This window comes from Cricetulus griseus, chromosome 2 (assembly GCF_003668045.3).
Source record: "Cricetulus griseus strain 17A/GY chromosome 2, alternate assembly CriGri-PICRH-1.0, whole genome shotgun sequence".
NCBI classification, from domain to species: Eukaryota; Metazoa; Chordata; class Mammalia; order Rodentia; family Cricetidae; genus Cricetulus; species Cricetulus griseus.
The window spans coordinates 65,452,734-65,476,094 of NC_048595.1; the positions used below are offsets into that span (position 1 = coordinate 65,452,734).

Genomic DNA, 23,361 nt, shown 5'->3' on the forward strand with positions numbered 1-23,361 from the left:
ATTAAAAAAAAATGGACCCGGTGGCTTTCCCTCCAGCTCACAGACCTTCTTCAGAGAGAAGGGTTCCTGGCCAGTTTCCCTCAAATGGTTTTCCTGGAGGGCTTTATCATAGATCCTGTTAGGTATTGAAGAACAAAAACAAGAGAACGGAAATAAATTTATGCATTTTCAGGGTTCTGTAAGATCTTCAAAACACAATTTTGTTATGTAAAATATGTAAATACATGTATATAATACCAATTTATAAATGCTAGGATTAAATATTTTTGACTAAACATGTTGCAAGTACGAGCTGTTTCCATGAATAAATGTAGAGAAGAACTGGTATGAAACAGGTGACTGGGGTACAATTTTTAAGAGCTTTTTTGCTATGAAAAATATATAAAGAGAAATACGAAGTTCATCTTCATGGACCATTACCCTATGTAAATTGTTAATACCCTGACAATCTTATGTTTTCTATCTTCCAGCAATTAAATACTTTAAGTAAATCATGCCAAATCATTACACATATTTCTAAGAGTTTCATACAGCTTTTTAAAACACATGATACCATTTCAGTTTAACAAACATAGCTTCTTAGTAATAAGCTAATATACACTCCGAGGTTAAGACCCCATAATACCTTGAAGGTTCTCTTTTTGAATAAAAATTCCAGCATTGCCACTATGTTTTATTTATACTTTCAAATCTGTTTATCCTTTACCAGATTCTTTCTTTCTTTCTTTCTTTCTTTCTTTCTTTCTTTCTTTCTTTCTTTCTTTCTTTCTTTTGCTAGTTAAAGAAACTATGTGAATTCAAAGTATATATAAATGAAAAGGCAAGATTCTGTTTTTATTTGGGGCTATCATTTATTGAGTGCTTAATACCTGTCAGATGCCAAGTTTACCATAACTTTAAATTCCTTTTGAAAATCTCACCTCTGGTCCAGCAAGATGGACTATCATGTAAAGGCAAGTGCCACCAAGCTGGAAGCCTGATTTCAATCTCCAGGTCCTATGTAGTAGAAGGAGAGAACCAGCTCCTGCAAGTTGTGACTTCTCTAGACTTGCATAAAAACCCCACTCTATGGCTCACACATTATTATTAGCCATGGTAGTTATGGTTGGAGTTTTTTCCCATCTGTAAAAAACAAACAACTAAAACCAAAACAAAACAAAAACTTAGATATGAAGGTTTCTTTGTATCCATTGTTTCAGATTTTACATTAGTTATAGTCAGAGAGTTTAGCAGTTTCAGTAGTCTCATATTTGAAAATCTAAAACACTTCTAGAAATGCTTCATGATGTCATAGTGGAAAATTCCACACCTGACTTCATGTTTTGGGTTGCAGTCTAAACACATACACACACTCAGAATATTGTATAAAGCTGCCTTCAGGGTATGTGTATAAAGTATATATGCGTAAATGAATTCATGTTTAGACTTGCATTGCATTCTAAGACGTTTCAGTATGTATGTGCCAATATCCCAAATTCTGAAATCACAAACTTCTGGCCCCAAGCATGTCACAGAAAGAACACTTGACCTGTTTTTGAGTTTTTAAGCTTTCATTAGTGTAGATCATTTTGAAAAATCCCCAGGTCTTCCATTTCTTAAGTTAGCTTTTAAATGTTTACTTTAAATGCTCTCCTTGAATAACATAGTAATTGGATTGTTTATGTGCTTGGAGGCCGTGAATGTTTTGCCTTATACTTCAGGAATGCCCAAATCTCACCAATACATGTCCTGTCCTGTTCCATTCTGGTACAACCAATGATTGATAGAGATTGAGTTATTACACAGAACCGTGTTATGGGATCAGTGTCTCCTACTTTGAAAACAAATGACTCAGCCAGACGGCAACATTTATTTTCTCTAAGTGACTGGGGGCCTAGCAATAGGAGACCATTATCCTGTGACAATATTCTGTTTCATTGACATTATCTTGAAAATGTAATTGGTCCATTACTAAATAGAGGTTTTGTTACTGATCAATTTCACGTGATTTCTAAAACCATTAGGATAATAAATATGCCATTCGAGTAATTTCATTGACAGAACATTTTTTCTTCATTTACATTAATTGAAGGGAAAATATGGATTTAAACACTACAATTTATGCTAGCTTTGACTACTTTTCCACTATCAGAAACAGAATTTATGTGCAATGATCGTATTTGCATTGAGCACTGAATAGATGACTTTAAAATTTTTGTATCTTTTTTTCTACTGGCTAAGCCATATAAAAATCATAATTGTTCCCAAGCAATTAGTTTGCTCTCTCAGATTTTATTTGAAGTAAGGACCAGGTCGTTTCTAGGACTTGGAGGCTTTCCTGTAAATGTACACATCACTTATATTGCCTTAACTTACCAGTGTGGAAGACAACAGTGTCCATAGTTATAGGATCCTTTCGGGTCTTGCAGCATAAGTGTTTCTAAATGCGTGGCTATTTCCCAAATGTCCACCTCCAAAAAGTCATCTGTAATCTTGTTAAATTAGAACACTTCCAGTATATTTCTGACTTTTACAGTTAAGGTTACAGTATTGATTTTATTTTATAGTCCATGGCACTCAGATGCTTAACACTAAGGAGACCCCATAGCAAGATCTCTCCCCAGAGACTGCTGAATCGCAGCCATTTGTTTACCTATGCTGATGTTTCAAAGGGAAGAGAATGTGTTCCATGTCCTTTGTACTTGTTTGGTGTTTTTTTCCCCTTTCAAATTATGTTTACAGACATTACTTAAGATACTTTATAATTGCCCGTTAAAATGAAATCGCCAACAGATAAAAGCAGTTTGACGTGTTTAAAAAAAAGAAATTTCATTTATCCGGAATTCATTCTTGTAGCACTGTTCTTTATTATTCAAAAACTTGTTTTTGAGACATCTCAGGTATTTTTTTTTTTTTTTTTTTAGTTTCAAAGCAATTTTGACTTTAGCTTTGCATTGGATATAGGTGTGAGCCTAAATACCTTTTTTTATGGAGTTGTGGTAAAGTATAGGCTTGTAGTCAATGCTACTCCACTGTGCTTGGGTTAAAATATACAAGAGTCTTCAACCATCACAAACAGTTTCAAGTTGCTGAAGAATACAGCAAGCACTGTCCTCAAGTGCAATTAGGACTGAATAGCTCAATACTTAGAGCAGGGATTCCTTTATTGAGCACAGACATTACCATGCTCTTCCCCTTAAGAAAAAACAGATCCATTAAAAATCAAAAAGATTGAAAACTCAAATTTAAGTCGACATTGTACCCTCATGATGCAGCCTGCCATTCTTCTGGTTAATTTGAGGATGTGAGGTAGAGCGAGATACATGTGCATAGATACAGGATGCTTTCTGAGCACGACAGAGTCTTCGCATCATCTGGCATCATCGTCAGACTGCTGGAGTGGAATTAAGTCCGTATGTCTTGTCATAGCATCCAGAGCATTTTGTTAACTTGAGTGTATAGGAAGTCCTTACCCACATTTAACACACAATCGTGAAATCTTACATCTCCAAGACTCCTTAGAGGCATATTCACGTGTTCTTTCTGTGCTTTCAGAGACAATGTTTTGTCTTTAACTTAATTTCTAGTGTCCTATTTAGCACTCCATCTTAGAGCTTTGCAAAATAACGGAATTCCTTCTCATATTGTGATGTTGGACACACAACAAGATCCATTGTTGTCATCTCAATATTGGGAATTAATAACAGTCTTTGGAGCTGCAAACATATTTCTAATATGTTGGTAAAATATTTTTCTATAGTTTTTTCTAACATTCTATTTATACAAAATATTTCTAGTACTTTTGGTGAAAGTAATAGCCTATTATAAGAAATTTGGGACAATAAATATAAAATACAAATAAGGACAATAATTGCCTCTAACTATGTCACAGAGGTAAAACCTGGATTGATTCTTACTACTATTTGACCAGTACGAGCCGAGTTTCTAGGTAGTTTTAAGTGCATTTTTGACATGTTTCCGCTACAGTCATAGTTTTGCACTGTTGGGCCTATATGAGATGTAATTTTATAAGTTTTGTTTTACTTTTCATTTATAGTATATTGGCAGCCTACCCTGTCATTCAGTTTCCATTTTAAGATGTCTGTGACCATGCTGTTCTTTGACTATATCAAAACTGTGGTTTTTGTTGTTGCTTTTCTTTTTCTTTTGGAGAGGATGACCTTGAACTCCTAATCCTGCTAATTCTGCCTCCTAAGTGATAGGATTAACAGTGTACACTGCTATACCCAGTGGATATCAAATTTTTGAGTTCCTGCTTACTGATAAATTTGTAGATGATTTTTGAGTTCTCATTATCAGTTAAAAAGAATGAACACCACTGTATGTAAATCCTCTTAGCTATTTTGGGCTCCTTCCTCTCTGCTTCTTTTCACTCTTTGGGCCTTAACAAACTATAGCCTCATAGCAAACCACCAAGTAGAAGCTCAGTAAAGCATAGATACATCTTATTGTAAAATATACATTTTTACTGTAAAATACTGGATTTAGTTTTATGTCCATTTCTAAGCCTTTTTGTCAAATATTGACAGAATCCATCAAGGTATTGATCAGTATCTATTTATACTGCCTGTGTATAACTAGCTTGTCTTCCCCACCATGGGAGAAATACCGAAGATGTAGCATAGGACTCTAAGCAAAATTGAAGTGTGTCCTATAAAAGGCATCCATGAAATAATTTCTCTAGGGTCTTGACTCTACCACCTCTCTTATTGTTGTTTAATCAATCAGGAATTACAGCGCTTCTTCCCATGAGCTTGGCTGGCTCCATTTATTCTGAAAGAAATGGAGAAATTGGAAAAGGACATGGGATTGCACATAGCTTTTAAGTAAAGACATAGCCCACAGTGTGATCTCTTTCCCTGACTCTCTCCCTCTCCCTAGCCTTCATTTCTCCCTCTCCTACATTTTCTTCTCTCTCTTCTTCCCCAACCCTTTCTTCATCCTTCCGGGCAAGCTTCCTGCCAGCAGTATTTGATCAACAATTAAACGTTGTGAGAGAAAATATCTGTCAGTCTGCACAGAGAAACCAACTGAAATAAATACATCTTAGCTCTGGACTGGGATCTGAAATAATTATCAGGTGATTTTAGCCTCACTTTTCTGACTGCAAGATTTTACAAAAGGTTTATAGCACTGTAAAGACCAGGTAAACCATTCTCTCCTCAACTTTATCTTCCCCAAGGCAAAAATCACAGGAGGAGAAACTGTGGTCTCTCTCAGCATTTAGTTGGCAAACCGTGTTCCCTGCCTTCACCTTTCCTCTGGGCACAGAGCCCAAGCCATTTCCTTGTCTCAGAGTTGACTGTGGATTTGTGGCCTGAAGTAAAAATACCAGATTCCAGCTCCAGAGATCATCCCACACACTTGATTTGGAAGCCTCTCGTTTATTATCTCATCTATTCTAAATAACATTATTATTTTATGCGCATAGTTCATCTTTTTTATATTGTCTTTCAGCTTCCATTCAACATTTTAATGGAAAGCAGAAGTGTCCCATTTTAGCTTATAGCTCATCCTTCACTTTTAGTGTTGGACCTTACTTGACAGTTCCAATGAAATAATGGATGTGTCGACCACCTTTGCCTTCCTCCAAAAATGACTTTGGTCTCTGAAGAGATTTTCAGTGTCCACCACAGTTTGTGTAAATCTATAAATTTGTTTTTAATGTGTAAACTCTGAAACCTATGAAAGCCCAAAATAAAAGTAGAGAACTCTGAGGGACTAACTAGATGTTACTGTAATATAGTCTTGTCAAACTCCAGTCAGTCCACTGGCTTTGAGTTAACTATTCCCACATATAAGATTTGTTTCTCTGTTCTGCAGCATACCAGAGGGTCAAAGTTCACAGAAGTTTCCCAGCTGTTTTTGCACTGTATCTGGAATTTCTTCTGAAAAAAAAAATGTGTGTGTGTGTGTGTGTGTGTGTGTGTGTGTGTGTGTGTATCAGGGGATGGGGAAGATACTTTAAAATGTTCAACAGATTAGTAATGTAAAAACAAAGAAGAAAATTTAAACCATGATTATAGCTTTTTAAGCACAAAAATAAAACATACATTAGCATTCAATATTAGCAAATGAGAAGATAGCCAACGTTGACTTGTATGTATAAAGTTCATTTAAAATTGTTTACAAGTCTAACAGATAAGAAAGGAAGACAGCTGTGAATATGTAAAATAATCAAACTTTTAAAACATTTCAATGCAATTGCTTCTTTGTTAACTTCATATAAATATGTTTCCTAAGCTATAGAACTAGCACAGCCTTTACTATGTTACGATTTAGTGTCATAGTAAGCTAAAAAATAACAGCTTCCAGAAATTTATGGACTCTTGTGTGCTTTTACATAATTTGAAACAGTCACAAATCCAGTGTGTTACAGGGAAGAAGAACAGAAAACTTATTAGAAAAGAAAATAGTTTGTTTTCTAGGTAAGCTATAGACATCAGGTTGGTAAACAGTGTACTTGGCCATATTGGAGAAGCCAACATATTGTTCCAGAATACATGAAAGAGGAGCAGGTGTCCCTGGCAGGCAGGTGTTAAAGGTGGCTGTTCAAGCTTGCCCTAGATCACTAGCTGACTTTAGTGAAGTTCTGCTAACAGGTGGCTAAGTGATTGGAGTGCCATGTGACATTTATCCCGGGAGCAACTTAGATGACAGGCTGCTACAGACCGAGGAAGGGGGTCTTTGCTTTGATGAAGAAATTGCCAAAACTCATGTCTCATTAGTGTTTCCTAAGGTTCTCTGGACGTGAACAACAGTTTAATTAAGGGCTGACGTAAACACATTTCTGCACACTTTCCCCACAGCATTTTATCACATTAGAATCGATCAAAATTGTTGCCTTGGGCTGAGTTGAACAGATATACATCTGGAGCACCATTTGTGCAAGCTGCCGACCGGCAAGCAGAGTACATGCACTGCACTTCGCTGCAGCTCTCTCCTTTTGTAGCAGAAATTACCTTGTTGGGAGAGGAGTGGATCTAACTCCTTATTTACTTAAGCTTTTATCTCTTTGAAGTGATGCTGTGAAATGAATGGCATATCAAGGCTTAGGATGTATACATGCTACAGTGGCCAAAACTCACAGTGTGGCTAGTACAAATTACAACCTGGTTTGCAAAATGCTTGCTTAAAGGTAGGCTTAAGTCCTCATGAACTTTTATCAGTAGCTTACTCGATTGGGGGGGGTTGGAGTTACTTTAATTTTATAATTCACTATATAACTAGTTCTAAAGCCATGGCTACTATCCAATTTTGAATCAGCACAGGTATGGATAGCAAGTAGTGCCTTCAACACCAACCTTTCTTTTTGAAGACTTGGCCTCACTTGTCTTTTGCCATGAAGAAGAATCCTTGGTATAAAATCTAATATTACCATGGTTATAATTAGTTAATGAATCTTTGTCTTTCACCTCTGCCCCTTTAGCTGGATTGGGAACCTCACCAGCACAGGGTCTTGCTCAGCACCTTGAACTTTGTGTGCAGCTGGAATCCCCTCAGACTTATTGGGTGCTCAGTGGTTGGCTTTGATGTCTCCCTTTCGTTTCCATTCAATTACTCTTTTGTTGTGGTTAAATCATTTTCCACAATAAACCTTATTTTTTCTTTTATTGAAAATGGATTTTTTTCTCACATAATATATTCTTACTATGGTTAATGGAATGTGCATTTGAAGTTAACCATTTTGGGTTAATTTTGCCCATTGTATTACTAGTTAACATCCCATCACACAGGTTATTTCACATGTAAGAGATCTGAAAATATGCTACCTAGAGATAATACCTGCTTTACCTTTTCTATCTTTTCTTTAAATCCTATATTTTTGTACATTCATTTCATTCCTAAGAAGTATGACCTTCCATCCTCTACATCATGTATATGTATATATGTATATGTATGTGTTTGTGTATATGTATATGTATATTGCTGAAACAGATGAAAAATGAATGTCATCAAGTAATATAGGGCTTAAGATTGCTAATGAAATCTAGACCTCAAATTTTCTTACATTTATCTATTCACTTATTTATTGTGTTGTGTGTGTACACACACGCTTGTGTAAATATGTGCAAACCTTAGCCTGCATGTGATGGTCAGAGGAAAACCTATAGGGGCCAGTTCTCCCAACCGTGAGAGTTCTGGGAATCAGATTCAGATCACCAAGCTTGCTACATGTGCCTGTGCCGACTGAACCATATTGCTGGCCGTAGACCTCCAAAGTTTCCCTGGTGGAATTATGGTTTGCTTAAGCATGTTCAACTGGACAGAGTGTGGTAAATAAGTAAAATAAGAGAGTGAGGAAGTCTAATTTAACAAGTGGAGAAAACAGCGCATGTTAGGAGGCAGAAGTGTGGAAGCACATTCCTTCCTTAAGTACACTGCTAAAATTCTTGATTCAGATAGGGACAAGGGTCTGGTGGGAAACACACTTGTGTAGGTATGTGTGGGATGCCAACCCTTGGGAAGTTGAGCCAGAAGGATTCGGAGTTCAAGACCAGTCTGAACTACATAACAAGACCCTGTATATGCACACCAATTAAATAAATGAAAAAATATATAAACTGGGAAAAGATAGAAAGATGGTCAAATTTTTGGACTGTTTTCCAACATGAAGTGATTTCATTTATAAATGGCATCTTCATAAATAAAACTAACATCTTGTACTAGCATTAAAGACTTCCTGGCTTTTGCTGCTTTCTCACCAGCCCTAAGCTATTCCTGCCCTCTTCTTCCAGAAGAAGTACCAGCTACTTCTTGTCTTACTGTCTTTCTTTTTTTTTAGTGGCCTTATCTTATGTGTTATTCAACTTACCCTTTATTATGTATGTATTATCATTCAACTTATTATATATTTATACATTGCCCATCTTTGTTATTCGACTAATTTTCAATTTAATCTTTTTATGTATTATTCTTCCTTCTTGAGGAACAGTAGGTTTCAAAAAGCACAGCATTTGTTTTTCTTGTCAAAAAGGCCACCAAAAGCCATCTTGTCCATATTTTCAGTCCCTAAACGTTTTTTTAAATAGTATATGAGTGCATTTAAAATAGCAATGATGTCATTCTTAGGTTGGAAGTCTATTAGACTACAGACTTTCAAAATAAAATTAAAATCAAAACAATACAAGTTTGATTCGTGGTTAAAATGTAATGTCTAGAAACTCAGCCCCGAGTTCCCTGCATAATTGCCTTTTTATTTCCCCTCAGTCCATAGAGTTGTGTTTTCCTTTGAGAGGAATTCACTTTTGTATCTCTGAGTGCTTAGCATAGTGCCCTTTCCATGCCACATAGCAGTATTTCTTTATTGATTAATGGTCCCAGAATTAATTCCACTTAATGGGAAGACAAAGACATGAAACTACATTCTCCTACTCTCCTGCCCTTTCTCAAGCCAATCCTTCCGCTTTGCCAGGTTTCATGCTCTCATCCTTGTTTTCATTCTGAGTTAATTTGTTGTTAAATGGGAGATAGCTTGTAGTCCTTGTCACCTTGTGGGTGTCTTGTATCACTCTGTTTTTGCTATGTCTCCACTATAATCCTGTGTCCTGCATATGAAAATACTGCTAATATTAGACAGAGGTCTAAAAGAGCACTCCCCTGGCAGTGGTGGTGCGCGCCTTTAATCCCAGCACTCAGGAGGCAGAGGCAGGTGGATCTCTGTGAGTTCGAGACCAGCCTGGTCTACAAGAGCTAGTTCCAGGACAGCCTCCAAAGCCACAGAGAAACCCTGTCTTGAAAAAACCATAAAAAAAATTTAACCTAAGAGAACCACCACCCTGAAGTAGACATCTAGCCACAACTCACAAAAGCTAAGGGTATTATTTTGACTAAGAAAAATTTTAATTATGTTAGTTAAAAATGACAAAACCACTCATAACCTTAGACTTTTATACAAATAATACTTGACTTGTTCCTTTAGGAAGAGAGGCTCCTGTGGGTCTGGCTGTGTTTTGTGAGGATTCTGATGGTTGTGGTAGTTTTAGCACTCTTGTTCTTTGGAAGTGATGCAGCAGGTTGGCTCTGCTCTATTTTGAGTGCACTGGGAGTGTCCCCCTTCTCCATGATATGTGTGACATTTTACTGCCCATTCTAAGAAGATTTAGCAGACTGTTTAAATAGCTTCATTTTTTTTAATTTATATGTAGGCAGAAGTAAATGTAAGAGTCAATAATAAGTTACTGTCTATTTAAAACACCAATCATTAAAAAATTTGAAATGGGGACTGGAGTGATGGTCCAGCTATTGTTGCTTTGTTCTTGCAGAGGACCCAGATTCAGTTCCCAGCACTCACATGGTGCTTGTTCCGATCTGTAACTCCAGTTTCAGGGATTCTGTGCCATTTCCTGACCTGCACAGTCCACTAGAATACACATGGTACATACATATATGTAGGCAAAATGCTCATACATTAAAAGAGTCAATCATTTTAAAAAGTTTAAAACATTTTGAAATGAAAACGCTGTAATATATCTATCATAAGGAATGAAGTGGAAGCTCCTTCTCTCTAACAACAAGTCTAAGTCAACTTCCAGTAGGGAAGACCCAATACTGAATAATTCCATTTAATGTCAGATAATTCTTGGTGAAGCTCGGAATTACCTTTGATATTTTGAAGATAAACAGCTAAAATGAGCTTCCTTTTCCCATTTCTTTTTTTTTAAACCTTGTGTGTTTAAATTCTGCCCCTCACCCCTTTGTGGTATCCTTAATTATTGTGGCTTCATGAACAACTTTCTTCTCTTTGTCTCTTTTTGAGAACTATGTAAGAAACTGAAATCTAATAGATCAGTGAACACCCATTTGTTAGAAGTGTGGCTTCTGCCGTCTGCTGTCTGCTGCCTTCCGTAGCATGTCCATTCCTTAAGTGCCAGCATGCTGAAAACACATATTCAATTTTATTGTATGCCTTTACCAGAACTCAGGTAATTTTTCAAATGCTAAAAAGCAAATGGCAACTAAGTCTCTCACATTAATAACACTGGGAGCCCTTTTTCTTATTTCAGAACACCGTAAATAAAAATGCAGATCATATTTTTTAATGTTTGTGTTAAGGCTTTAGTGGTTTTCTTTTAATAGATAGAGTCCTTTTCTTCTAAATATGCACACAGAAAAATTAGAGGTGAAATTATACGGCAATAAATTTTCTTCAAAAGTAATAGAGAAGTGTGTGAGAGTCTGAGTGGGTAATAGCTGAATTGGCTGCTGGGCACACGAAATCCATTATTATTCTGTCTACTGTGCACACATTTAAAATTTTTGATGATAAGATACACATTTTATAGTTTATGTTATTGTTAGAGCATTTTAATATAAATGTATAAGCCTCCATAAAAATGAGATGTTAAATCTGAGTTATCTTCTTCAGGTGCCTGCTGGACATTTTGGTCAGACATGTTGCATGATGCAATCCCATAGTGACCCAAGATCATGACCTTTCACAACAGTCATTAATTCACCTGCATTAATTCTGTTCACTTATGTGTTGCATTAGTCTGTTCCACCTTTATTTCGGTCTCTCACCGTCTGTATTTTGGCATTGTTAAGTTACTTCTGGAATAGATGGATAAAGCCATGAATGCTTCCTTCATGGCATGGTTTACAGTATTTTATAATTCTTTTTTACTTCTTTATATTCCCTCAATCGATGTTTAGCTTATAGAATCTGGGAGTAAATCTAGTTCACAGTTGTAGCCCCAAAACTGGTGTTATTTCTAACATAAATTAGGCCTCTAAGACATACTTGTGAAATGAATACATTAATCATGAATCATGTGTCTTTTTAATTGGGCCTCCATGGTGAGTTCATTGTAGATATTCCACCCTCCACTTAATTTCTGGAGGGTATGCTCTATCTAAACTGTCTGTGGTCATATATTGCCCCTGTATAACATTCAGACATGAGTACTTCAAATCAAGACTTTGCTCATGTGTGTCCTTTTAACTGCTTATCTCCCTTCATAGAGCACATGAACTACTCATGCATTTTATGTTGTCCCAGACTTTTAAATACTTTTCTTTTGTAGACCTGTACATTTTGAATTTGGCACTAGCTGAGGGCTACCTTCCTTAACCTGGTCAGGCAGAGGAGAGCAGTGTTGTGCACACAGTGGCTGGAACTGTAACACCAATGCCACAGTGTCTCTGCTTTCAACCCATGCACTTCCTATCCACTGGTGACAACTCTTTCTACAGCATTTTCTGCTTCGCTAACAGCCAGTGTCCCTAACTCAGGAATTACTTTCTATTTATCTTAATATCCCTATTTATCTTGAAAATAGAGGAACCTGGTAAATATTTGTAGAATGAATAAGTTAAGGAATGTATTTTGTTTGTTTTTGCTAAACAAGAAAGTTAGTTTTCCATAAGAGATGTTAAGTCAGGGATTGGTTTTCACCCACCCAGTCATCCCCTAGTTTGTTTTCATGATGTAGCTATCAACTCAAAAGACAGTTCCGAATTATAGAAATGAAAGAAGTCAGTCAGTTCTGGGCTACAGAAACCCTTCAAATCTACAGCCTGTGGATTTTCAGATCTTCTGGGTTTCTTTAATAATTGGGTTAGCTTCAGCAAAGAATGTTTCTAAAAGATACTTTACAACACTAGCATGGCTGGGTCTTTGACCTTGTGTGTAGATTTTTTTTTTAATGGATGAGAACAAAAGAATCCCCAGAGTATTGGGTAACAAGATCTGTTATGTTGACATGAACCTCATTGCTTAAGAAGGCCAGGCAGCTTGAATATTTCCTCTTTTCTTTTTTTCAGATATGTCTTCTCCAACTACAATGAAGAAGCCTGAGAAGCCACTATTTAGCTCTACATCTCCACAGGATTCTTCCCCAAGATTGAGCACTTTCCCCCAGCACCACCATCCCGGAATACCTGGAGTCGCGCACAGTGGTGAGGAGTTTCAAGCTGAGAGGAAAGGCCTTCCTCTTGTCCACATGCAAACACTTAAGGGTGGAGGGGAAGTTTATCATCGTTGCTATGGTGACTATATCCTGTCCACCCAAAAGGGAGGGTTGCTAATGGACAAAATATTTTTTCTTACCAGTTTGTGAGAAAATATTTAAGATTATGTAATTAAATATATTTACATTTGAAAATTTAAAATTTTAATCACTAAAACTTTAAAAAATGGAGTATATATTTATCTTAAATTTAACCCCAAATTGGCCCTAGTTTTATATATTCTCCTAGAGAAAGATGGAATTCCAAGTATATTGATGAGTTTAGGGTTTTTTTTCATAGAAACTAAGAATATAGACATTATGTCTATAGATAGTATATTCTCCTCCAAATAAGTAGTTACTTACTTGGGAGTAAAATTAATAAGAAAATACATGCCAGCTGTTCTATATGAATAAATATTTCTGTCTAGGACAAATGATATGTCTAATAGTTTAATTAAGAAAGAATATTTGATATTTCACATTTATATTTCAGTGAAACAATAGTACAACTTTGAAAAATTAAAAACTATATGCAATTAGTAATCAGTACTGAATACTGAGCACCTATTACTTTTAAGCCTCCTAGAGAGTAGTGGCTTGATAGTTTGTATATTACTATATAATGATATTCTTACTGCTATTGCTTTATTTAAAGATACATGATTTTAGTTGTTATCACTAATGAAATTATGAAACTGAGATAGGAATATAAAAATTAGAGAGTAGTATAAGAATTTTTATTTTAATTGTTTGCTCTTCTGAGCTAAGTGGAATAAAAAACAGTAACCATTTCATAGATGTTGCCTTTTTGGCCACAATTAATTTCCAGATCATGGCATCAGTATTATGACACCTGATTAAGCATTCATACTTCAAATAGTTTAAATAATCAAATAGTATTTTTTAATATAATAAAACATGAAGCCTCTATAATAAGCTTTACATTTTAGTTTTCTACCAAATACTTAAATATATAAAATACCAGTCACATGTATAATTAGTATATTTAATAGGAACCTACCTGTGGTAGGAACCTTGGTCAAGGCAAAGGTTTTGTTCTTCAAGTGCTTATGATATATCAGGGGTCAGTGGATCCATCCTTCACCAAGATTACAATCTCAAAAGGACCGGGCACTTGTTAGAGGTGTCTATGCCTGAAAGAAATACATTTTGACTTAAGTTTGAAGGGTGGATTAACCCCAAGAAGGAACAGCAAGCCAGCAGGATACCTGTTCCAGACAGAGGCAACAATAGGTTCCAATATGGTATGGTCACTACGGCAAGGACCCATAAATTCTAGAATGGCCAGTGATCCAGGAATGGGTGGGGCCTGAAACATAGGAGGACCCACATGTATCTGTGAAATTTCTGGGACTCTATTTTAGAGACAATAGGAAATCGATTACAGATATTTTTAGCAGAGAAGTTACACAAATGAAATGGTATTTTAAAAAAGTCTTTGATACAGAACTATAAAGGTAGTTCTGGGAGGATCCAGACTAGAGGAAGAAAGACACTTAGGAAGAATTTGCAATAATGCAAGCATAAAATGCACATGTATGTTTTCTTTCAAAATGAAGGAAAACATTTCTGTTGTGTAATTTGGTTTTCTATCCTTTTTTAAAGGATTAGAATGCCTTTTGTTGATAAGGTAGTCATTTTTACTTTCATTTTGAAATATATAATCCTATCTGCTTGTTTTGAGCCTACTACAGTTCCTGAACTAGCCAAAGATTTCAGTTCAAACTTGAGTACTGCCGGTTCTATTGAAAAAAGGACTTTTTTTTTTTTTCTTTTTTCAAAACTGCTGGGACCAAAGAGTTCTCAAATCCTGAGGCACAGATGGAGCCTCCTGAATGTCTCAAGAATCTATGTACATATGTGAGCAAAATCCATAGTTAAACTGGGCTAAGATTAAGATCACTTAATCACATATGACTTTGGTGTAGTTCATTAGTAGAAAGCACTTGCCTAGTGTGCTTGAGGTCCTGACCTGGAGTTTAAAAAAACAAAAACCTTAGACATTAAGGTAAAAAGATGCCTGATTTTCAATAAACATCTGCATTTCCTTAAATTATGCTTCAAGTGAGTGTACAACTTAGAGAAATACTTGGAGAACTTTTATAAAAAATGTACAATTGTTCTCCAGTGTGTCTGGTAGAAGAATTACATGGTGAAAAGGTTTAAACCACATATTCTCTTGCCATGCCTCTGCAGGACCTGAGGACCAGTCTCCTAGACTTCTCAAACTAAATTTGTAGGTCTTCAGAATGCACTCCTAAATTTTTACATGCTGAGTGTTTTCTTTGAGGAAAGTAACAGTGTAACTTCCTTCCCCCTCTCTCTTTTTCTCATAATTACAAAGTTGAAGATGATTATTATAGACAATCTTTACTTGTAGTCATGAAGAGAACTTAGTTCTCACATTGTTTCCTAAAACATGGACCAATATTTGTATTTTCATATGACTTGGATCAAAACATCAAAGCAATAGAGATTTAATATTTACTTCTATATATTTGTTGTCATAATTAGTAATTCTATAATTATTACCAACAACTTTATAGAGATAATCGATAAAATATTTTCTCCTTGTTCAGATTTTAAAATAATTTTTTCAAAACTAAATAGTTTGATTATACTATTATGGAAAGCTACCACTGAACATTATCTAGAACACATATAGTACTTCCTTCTGTCAGTAGAACATATTGTAAACCATATGGATAAATTTATATGTTTACCTATGTAAAAATTTAAATCAACATCTTTGTGGGTTTTATTCTTGATCTTACCTCAACAATACCTTTGAACTTCAGTATAGTGACAGCTGGAGTCAGAATAAAAATAGCCATAGGATAAAGATCTTTTGGTTTTGAAAGGAATCATCTTCATTAGGAGGAAGAGTCTAGTCCCATGTGCTAATGTTCAAGAGTATTTACACAGTGAGCAGATCATTATTCATGACCTGACATTTTGGTCTGTTAATTGTTGGCTTTCATTTTAAACAACTGTCAACTAGGTTGTATAGGGAGATGATTTATTTGAAATTGAATTGCATTTCTATTTTGAGTTATAGCAGAAATTTGCAAGGTTCTTTCTTTCTAATTAATACTGTAACATGGTCTGGATTTAGGGAGACAAAGACTTGTAATGGAAGAGTATGTCTTGATTGGAAAGGAACTTACTCAAAGAAATATTTTGTCGAGTTCTACTGTAAGCTGTATAAGAGGGCTTTTTACAAATTTTTCTTGGGTCTGGAAAAAAAGATGGGTTTGTTATGTAGGGTGGAGTTATGTCTGTATGTCCTTATTGGTGCTAGCATTGGGAAAACAAAGTGAAAGGTACTTTATTTAATTATAGAAATGAGTGAACGAACGGGCTCCAGTTTTATAGCATTGGAAGTGAATGAAGAAGGAAGGCAATCTTCTGACCAGTCAGTCTTTGTGTTTTTGTTTTTTTTTTTTTTTTTTAATGTGTTCTGCAGTCATCTCAACTCGAACTCCACCTCCACCCTCACCGTTGCCATTTCCAACGCAAGCTATCCTTCCTCCAGCCCCATCAAGCTACTTTTCTCATCCAACAATCAGATATCCTCCCCATCTGAATCCTCAGGATACTCTGAAGAACTATGTCCCTTCTTACGACCCATCCAGTCCTCAAACCAGCCAGGTAAAAATAAGAGAAAACAGATAAACATAGAGCCCAAGGGGCATGGGAGAGGCCTAGTTCTAAGACACAAGGTTAGTCAGAAAGTATGCCTGGAACATGAAGCCTTGCAATCTGTCTTCAGAAAGTTTCTTGGTGACTCAATGAGGTTTATTTTTATTTTTATTTTTATTTAAAGGTGGCTGAATGACAGGTAGGAAGTGTGTTGCCCCAAAGGGATACATTTGTGAAGATGTTTTGGGTTGAATAGTTTTGGATTTTCATTGATTGAAAGAAAGTTTATGCAGAATGTTGATTGCCAAAACAACTCTGAGCTCGAGTTCACACCTCTGAAATACCTGGTTTGACATAGAGACAAAGTGCTTATTTCAGGCAGGAGCAAGGTATGTGCTAAAATAAACACTCACAAAAGAACTTACAGCTGTATTTATAGGCCAGTTATTCGGCATTAAAGCCAGCTTTGGTAATGTAAACATTTTCAGCAGCCTTTGATGACTCCTGACTCTTCGAAGAGACATGAATTACATTTAATAATGAATGGCATTTCTAGCTCTTTCTGTCTTTCTTTCTTTCTTTCTTTCGTTCTTTCTTTCTTCCTGTCTGTCTGTCTGTCTGTCTGTCTGTCTGTCTGTCTTCCTTCCTTCCTTTCTATCTCTATCTACCATCTATTTATGTAATGTATCTATCATCTATCTGTCTGTCTGTCTGTCTGTCTATTATCTATCATCATCTATCTTAGTCTCTCTCAACATCATGCAGTACTTTTAGGGTTTCGTTGTATAAGTACAGTAACTCTTGTGCATTTCTCACTCTAGATGAATGGTTTCTTCTGGTGAGAGGTCACTACATAGGAGTTTCTCACAGGAAGAATTTTGCATAGCCAACTAAATGGTCTTTGTGCCAATAATGAGTCTAACAGTAGTTCTAGTATCCAAGTCTCTAATGTAATTTTGATCTTATGGTCTAGTATCAGGTTTTGCTGTTTTATCTCAAAAACTCCTGTCCACTTCTAACAACTTTTTAGACTTTGGGGAATTCATACAACATTTTTATGATACCACTGTTAAGTTACACTAAAATTAGAGAACATGAGTATATGCATATCAATTACAAAGTTGGGGGGAACTTTTGTGTTAATTTGTTAAATGAAGGATGGTCCTTCCTGGGTGTTTTAAACATAACAAACTGTACCTCTTGTGGCTTAGAAAGTTATTTTGCTTTTAGTTTACTACTATTTAAAACTAAATATTAGTATTTGGGTGTTGAACATCTATTTTTGCTTTAGAAAAAAATGTCTGTGTGATGTAATGATGAGACTAAAGACAATTAAGTAAGGAGCAAGATCTTAGAATATCAGTTTAGAAATGAAATTTGCTCTCAAAAATCTCTGTTCCATAGAGTATTTTGCTAGACTCATCTGGGAACCGTGCACACAAGGTCTGATTTTAATTTGTGTAGAATTTCCATGAATAACAAAGTCTAATTAAGACATCCATTAAAAGTCCTTAACGTTAATTCAGTGTGGAAAATCTTAGAGTTCCATTGGATTTTTTTTTTAAACTGATGTCTTAATTAGGCACTGTTAAGGGGGAAATTATGCAAATTAAAATCAGGCCCTTAGTGTTATGCATTTCTTTAATTATTCAGTGCTTGTTTTACATATATTTCGATTTCTTTATAAGTTAAGAGTGCATATTAGGAGATAATCTGCCTCTTTTGTCACAGTTTTTCCTGTATGTTTTCAAAGTAAAGGTCCAGCTTCTAGACAAGGATCCTACTTCCATATCAGTTGAAAAGCAAAAGCAAAAAGAAGATTTAAGAGTTTTATATACTGTGAGGAATGTAATAAATAGGATAGCCCATTGCTAGTGCTGTTCATCCTCAGACAAGACATCCCTCTCTGTATCCACCAGCAGCTGGAAAGGGAGACACTTTAGAACATAGCTTCACTTGGCTAAACTGGTGGAAAACGAGTGAACTCTTCCTTCGGCCCCGGTGTTTTAGAAAAGTCTGCATGGACTTGGGTGCTCTCCTTTGTCCCCTTTCCTACATTTGAACTGGAGACCAGCTGTCCATTCGTAGTCATTCATTTCCTGTAGACAAAGTGTGCACTGCACACACTTACCTTCTGTGGCGCCATTTCCTTGAGGTTCTTGCCATTTGACTCCTGCTTCAGGTAGGTATGCATTGTTTTGGTGAACATTATGCAGAAACTCTTTTGCCGTTGACTGTACCACCATGCAAAAAACGAGAGCTTTCTTCTTTCCAAGACATATTCAGAGCAGTCGTTTACAATGTTCCCATAGCAAGAAGTTGATAATGTCTATTTTAAGAAACAAACTACCATTGACCTAGAAAGAAAAATGTGTTTTTATGGTGAATGGTAAAGATGTATTTGGGGGGGGGGGCAGAGTTATATCTGCTTTGATGTTTAATTCCAAACTCAAAGCCAGTTATTTGCATTTCAGAATTAGGACTGTTGCTCTGCCCCTTCCAGTGCTGGAGATGGGAATGAGTACTGGTCCCCAAGCCCTGCAGTCCTGGCTCTACTTCCCAGCCTCATCCAGCACCATGCTGATCTGAATTCTTAAGCAACTGAGATGCTTTCTCCTCCCCACAGCAATTTGGAGACTAATTCCATTACTGCTGCACCAATTATAGTGAGACAGTCCTTCTATTCAGTGGAATATTTTGAATAAAATTGGTTTAAAGATATAATTCTCCCATAGGTTTCCGTCGAGGAAAACTCCGGTTTATTTTCCTGATGTAAAGTTAAATGCTTACAATTATCCATGATGAATAGGTAGGATATTCAAAGTCAATTTTAAAACTTAAAATAGAGGAAGTGGGCTCCTTGTATCCCACCCAAAGGCTCATTCCATGCCTCTAAGTCAAAATGTTTAAGTGCTATTAGCTACTTTTCTCTAAAGAAAAATCCAGTTATAATTTATATGTCAGTATTTAGGTACATATTGTTTCATTGATTGCTTTGGGAGGTTGGGATTCTAAAGATCATATATTTGTGGAGAATACTTCCCATAAAAATTATTAGGAAGCCATGCAGTGAAGAGTTGTTCCATGAATATAATCCAAAATAGCATTCCCTACCTGGTATAATATATTTCGGGATTTTTTTCAGACAGTGTATCCTTAGTGTTTTGTGTCCTACCACAGCTACTATTTTTCTACCTAGTGGCCAAAACTCAAGTAATAACATCTTTTCTGAAACTGGACACGGGGTTTTCTTCATTAATTCTCATAAACACCTATACAACTCTTCATGCACAGTGATGGAAGAGTAGTAAACAGCAGTGTGCATTTGGTGGTCCTCACGTCCACTTTGGTGCATGTAGTCATTTCCTTTGGGATTGTTTTATTCCTAAGCCTGATATATGACTTCTGCAGTTATTAGCCTGTATGCATTGGAAATCTTAGTTGCGTTTGATCTCATTCTGTCTGCTCAGTTAGGAAATCATTGAAAGTGGACCAGATACCCTAGAGTCTAAATTACCTGATATGTGTGCCTGCAATACCTGTGTGTGAGAGAAAGCTAGAGTTTCATATGCAGAAGAATGGCTTGTCAACTGGAAATGAAGGAAACCATATAGTATTGGAAATGTTTCCTATCCTTGACATTCTTGTATCCCTATGTCAATGGTACCATTGTTTAGTAGGAAAATATTGTACTGAGAGATAAACTGAGAGAGAGGACCAGAACCTAGGATTGCTGGATTCTTATGTCAAGAGTTCAGAAAGGAATTCCATTTTATCTTTAGCTAGGCATCGGCTTCGCTCCATGTGGGTTTTCTGACCTACTATATGAGAGGGTCAGGTAGACTGAACTTTTAGGGATGTTGAAAAGACTAAATCACCCATGCAAAGTGTATTAATGGTCAAAGCCTTCCTTTAAATATTGTTACTGCTGCTTCTTACACTAATCATTGCTTGGCCCCTAGCTCAGACTTGAGAGGGCCTGCATGCCGGCTCTCCACCCTGTGAAGAATCCACGTGCGTGTACTGAGTGGAGTTGTTGGACAGGATGACTGCCTTTTGGATTGCTTCACCCGGCATTCTGTTTTTGTTTTGTAGCCTAACAGCAGTGGTCAAGTAGTAGGGAAAGTGCCTGGCCATTTCACTCCTGTCTTGGCACCCTCTCCCCATCCCAGTGCAGTGCGACCTGTGACCCTGACCATGACAGATACTAAACCCATCACTACATCCACTGAAGGTGAGGCAGCTTCACCTACAGCAACCAGTAAGTATTTCTGTAGGAAATGAGAAATGTCCATCGAAGGCACCATTGGATGTATGATCCAAGGTGGAAAATACGGGGACTTTTCCGGCTACCTGAGCAGATGGAGATTTCTCATTTAAGTGGAGCTAGCAGGCATGGATGTGGCCCAGCTGTCACATGCTCTCTCTTATCAAATTTCCATTAGCACATCATTTTTGACAAGGGAGAAGCATGCTTTATTTTTGAGAAAGCGGCCACAACAAAAGTAATAACCCATGCCTGCTTGTTCAAGGTAGACATTGAAATTACACTGATAACATAACATAGTAGACAAAGGTTTTACATCACCAGAAGAGAGATTAGGTAATTATTACTTATTGGAGCATTCTAGAACTCAAACCCCTCCCCCAAGTGAATGGAATCAGTGCCTCTGCAAGATAATTACATGTTTACCTCACTGTAGGTTATGTCATCGTGAGAAGCAGCCACACATTGTGCTGTGCAGGCAAGGACACTAGGAAGAGTAGAATTAGGGAGTTGTAAGGAACCTACACTTTCATTATCTACAACTTTTTCTTTAACCACTCAGTCATTTTGGCTATCACATTACAATCAGACATTATGCTTGTTAGCATGGCCATAGCATTGTAAATGTCAGCTTTAGGTAGTATCCTATGTAGCACACATTAGTAAGCCAAATTATTCCTCCACTCAGAATTAGATAAGGAATACAACATTTTCAGTTGACTTCACCCAAACCACCAGCTCTTAAAGGGCACTGATATGCACAGATGGGCAACTGATGAGGTTTCACCTGGGAGGCACTAGCATATTCCATCACCCTGATGCGTTTCTTATGTTCTGATGGGTTTTTTTTTTTCCTTGCAGAGAGCAAGGAAATCTCTTGTGCTTTGGAAATTCCCTTGTGGAATTACACCATCAGAGACATTGTTGGCTCTCAGTCTCTCTCTTCTCTCACAGCCATTGGAAAGACATTTTTTTTTAAATGACTTCTAAAAACATATAAAGAAACTTGCCAAGAAAAAGTGGGCAGTACCTTAAGTGTACGGTGAATACCCAGCATTTATTTATCAGAATGCATGAGCTCTACTCCAGATAGGCTTGGAATGTACATCACTAACTGGTGATGCTTGGTAATTAGCTTACCAGCAAATAGTTCTACCTCAGTGAGTACTTCCCTGGATGCAAAGATGGAAGAGACTCTTCTCGATGTTTTCTGTGCACATCACAATCACGGAGACACTACGTGCATGCTTTTAAAGTGAGCATCTTTGAGCCAAGATGTGTTTTAAGTAAAAACACATAAAATATGATTTTTAAAAGACTACCCAGGATAAATTATCAAAACCAAAGTTCCAAAAACTTCTGGTGCCTACTTTTTGCTGACACCCATACATCAATTCAGGGGAGGATCCAGTCCAGATAAGCACAGCCATTTCGTAGGTGTGCCTTCAGTCTGGTTGATAATGAATTGCTTGTATATTCATGCAGGGGTTGTTAAAAAAAGAGACTTGAATTTCTAAAATATTCTAAGGTAATATCTGTTGTATATAAAGATGGCCTCCCCAGCCCTTTTCTACTTCTATATCAAATAAATACACTGAGTAACACAACTGATAATGAGGAACTGGATGTTGAATTTATACATCAGTAAAGTTAAACAGAGACCTAGGAAGCCTCTCTTTAATGATTGGAAAACAAACAAACAAACAACCAGCCCAGCCATGGTGTTCACACTGTGAGCATAAGGCTCCTTTCTCATTTTCCAGCCTGTAAATTAAATTCTCAAGGCCTACTGATATGGGTAGGGAATACTGGTTGCTAATGGCCACCCTTGACTTATTTAGCAGGAATTAGAACATAACTTGTGAGTGTCCTCAGTGTTTTAAAAACGTGACCTAAAAGTCTCCAAGTTCAAATGGTACATTTTTAAAGCGAACATGAAAAATGTATGCATATATATATATATATATATATATATATATATATATCAAGCCTATTTGAAGTCACTGTCTGAATTCCTAACTAATTATAATGGCTTTTCAGACCCTGTAGTGTAACATATGTTACAGACTTGGTTTTTCTGCTCCACCAAAGATGCAGAAATAGCTTGACTCTTCATTTCCTTGTAAAAGGTAGATTTAGAAATGAGAATATTTCTCTGGGCAGTTCACCCCACTGGAAAAATCACATATACAAAAAGTAGTTGTAAACTAGAACACAGCGATGTGACCAGCAGTCACTCCACATCTACTCTACCTGGTATACAAATATAATACCATCAGTACTATCAGTTCCTGCCTGGCCAATCACAAGCAATTGGCAGTTATTTTTAAAATAACAGAAAATGAAGGGATTTTTTTGTTTGTTGTTGTATTTTTTTCTTTAATTCTTTTTTTCCTTTTATTTTATTTATTTATTTTTTGTCAAAAATGTCTCTCGCAAGCTGGAGGACATCCCCCATATTAGATAAAAGATGTAATC

General features: G+C 36.5%; 1 protein-coding gene across 6 annotated transcripts in view; it reads left to right on the plus strand.

Annotated features, from left to right (window-relative positions):
* Nfib (nuclear factor I B) overlaps positions 1-23,361 on the plus strand; it is a 215,201-nt gene that overhangs the window by 161,558 nt on the left and 30,282 nt on the right. For 3 of the 6 annotated variants that reach the window (XM_027400206.2, XM_027400208.2, XM_035439832.1), the window contains exons 7-9: positions 12,766-12,900; positions 16,441-16,625; positions 20,712-20,877. In XM_027400206.2, the coding sequence (XP_027256007.1) occupies positions 12,766-12,900; positions 16,441-16,625; positions 20,712-20,877 (486 nt within the window). The remainder of the gene's footprint in view (positions 1-12,765; positions 12,901-16,440; positions 16,626-20,711; positions 20,878-23,361) is intronic. The other 3 variants (XM_027400207.2, XM_027400209.2, XM_027400210.2) reach the window with 2 other exon arrangements.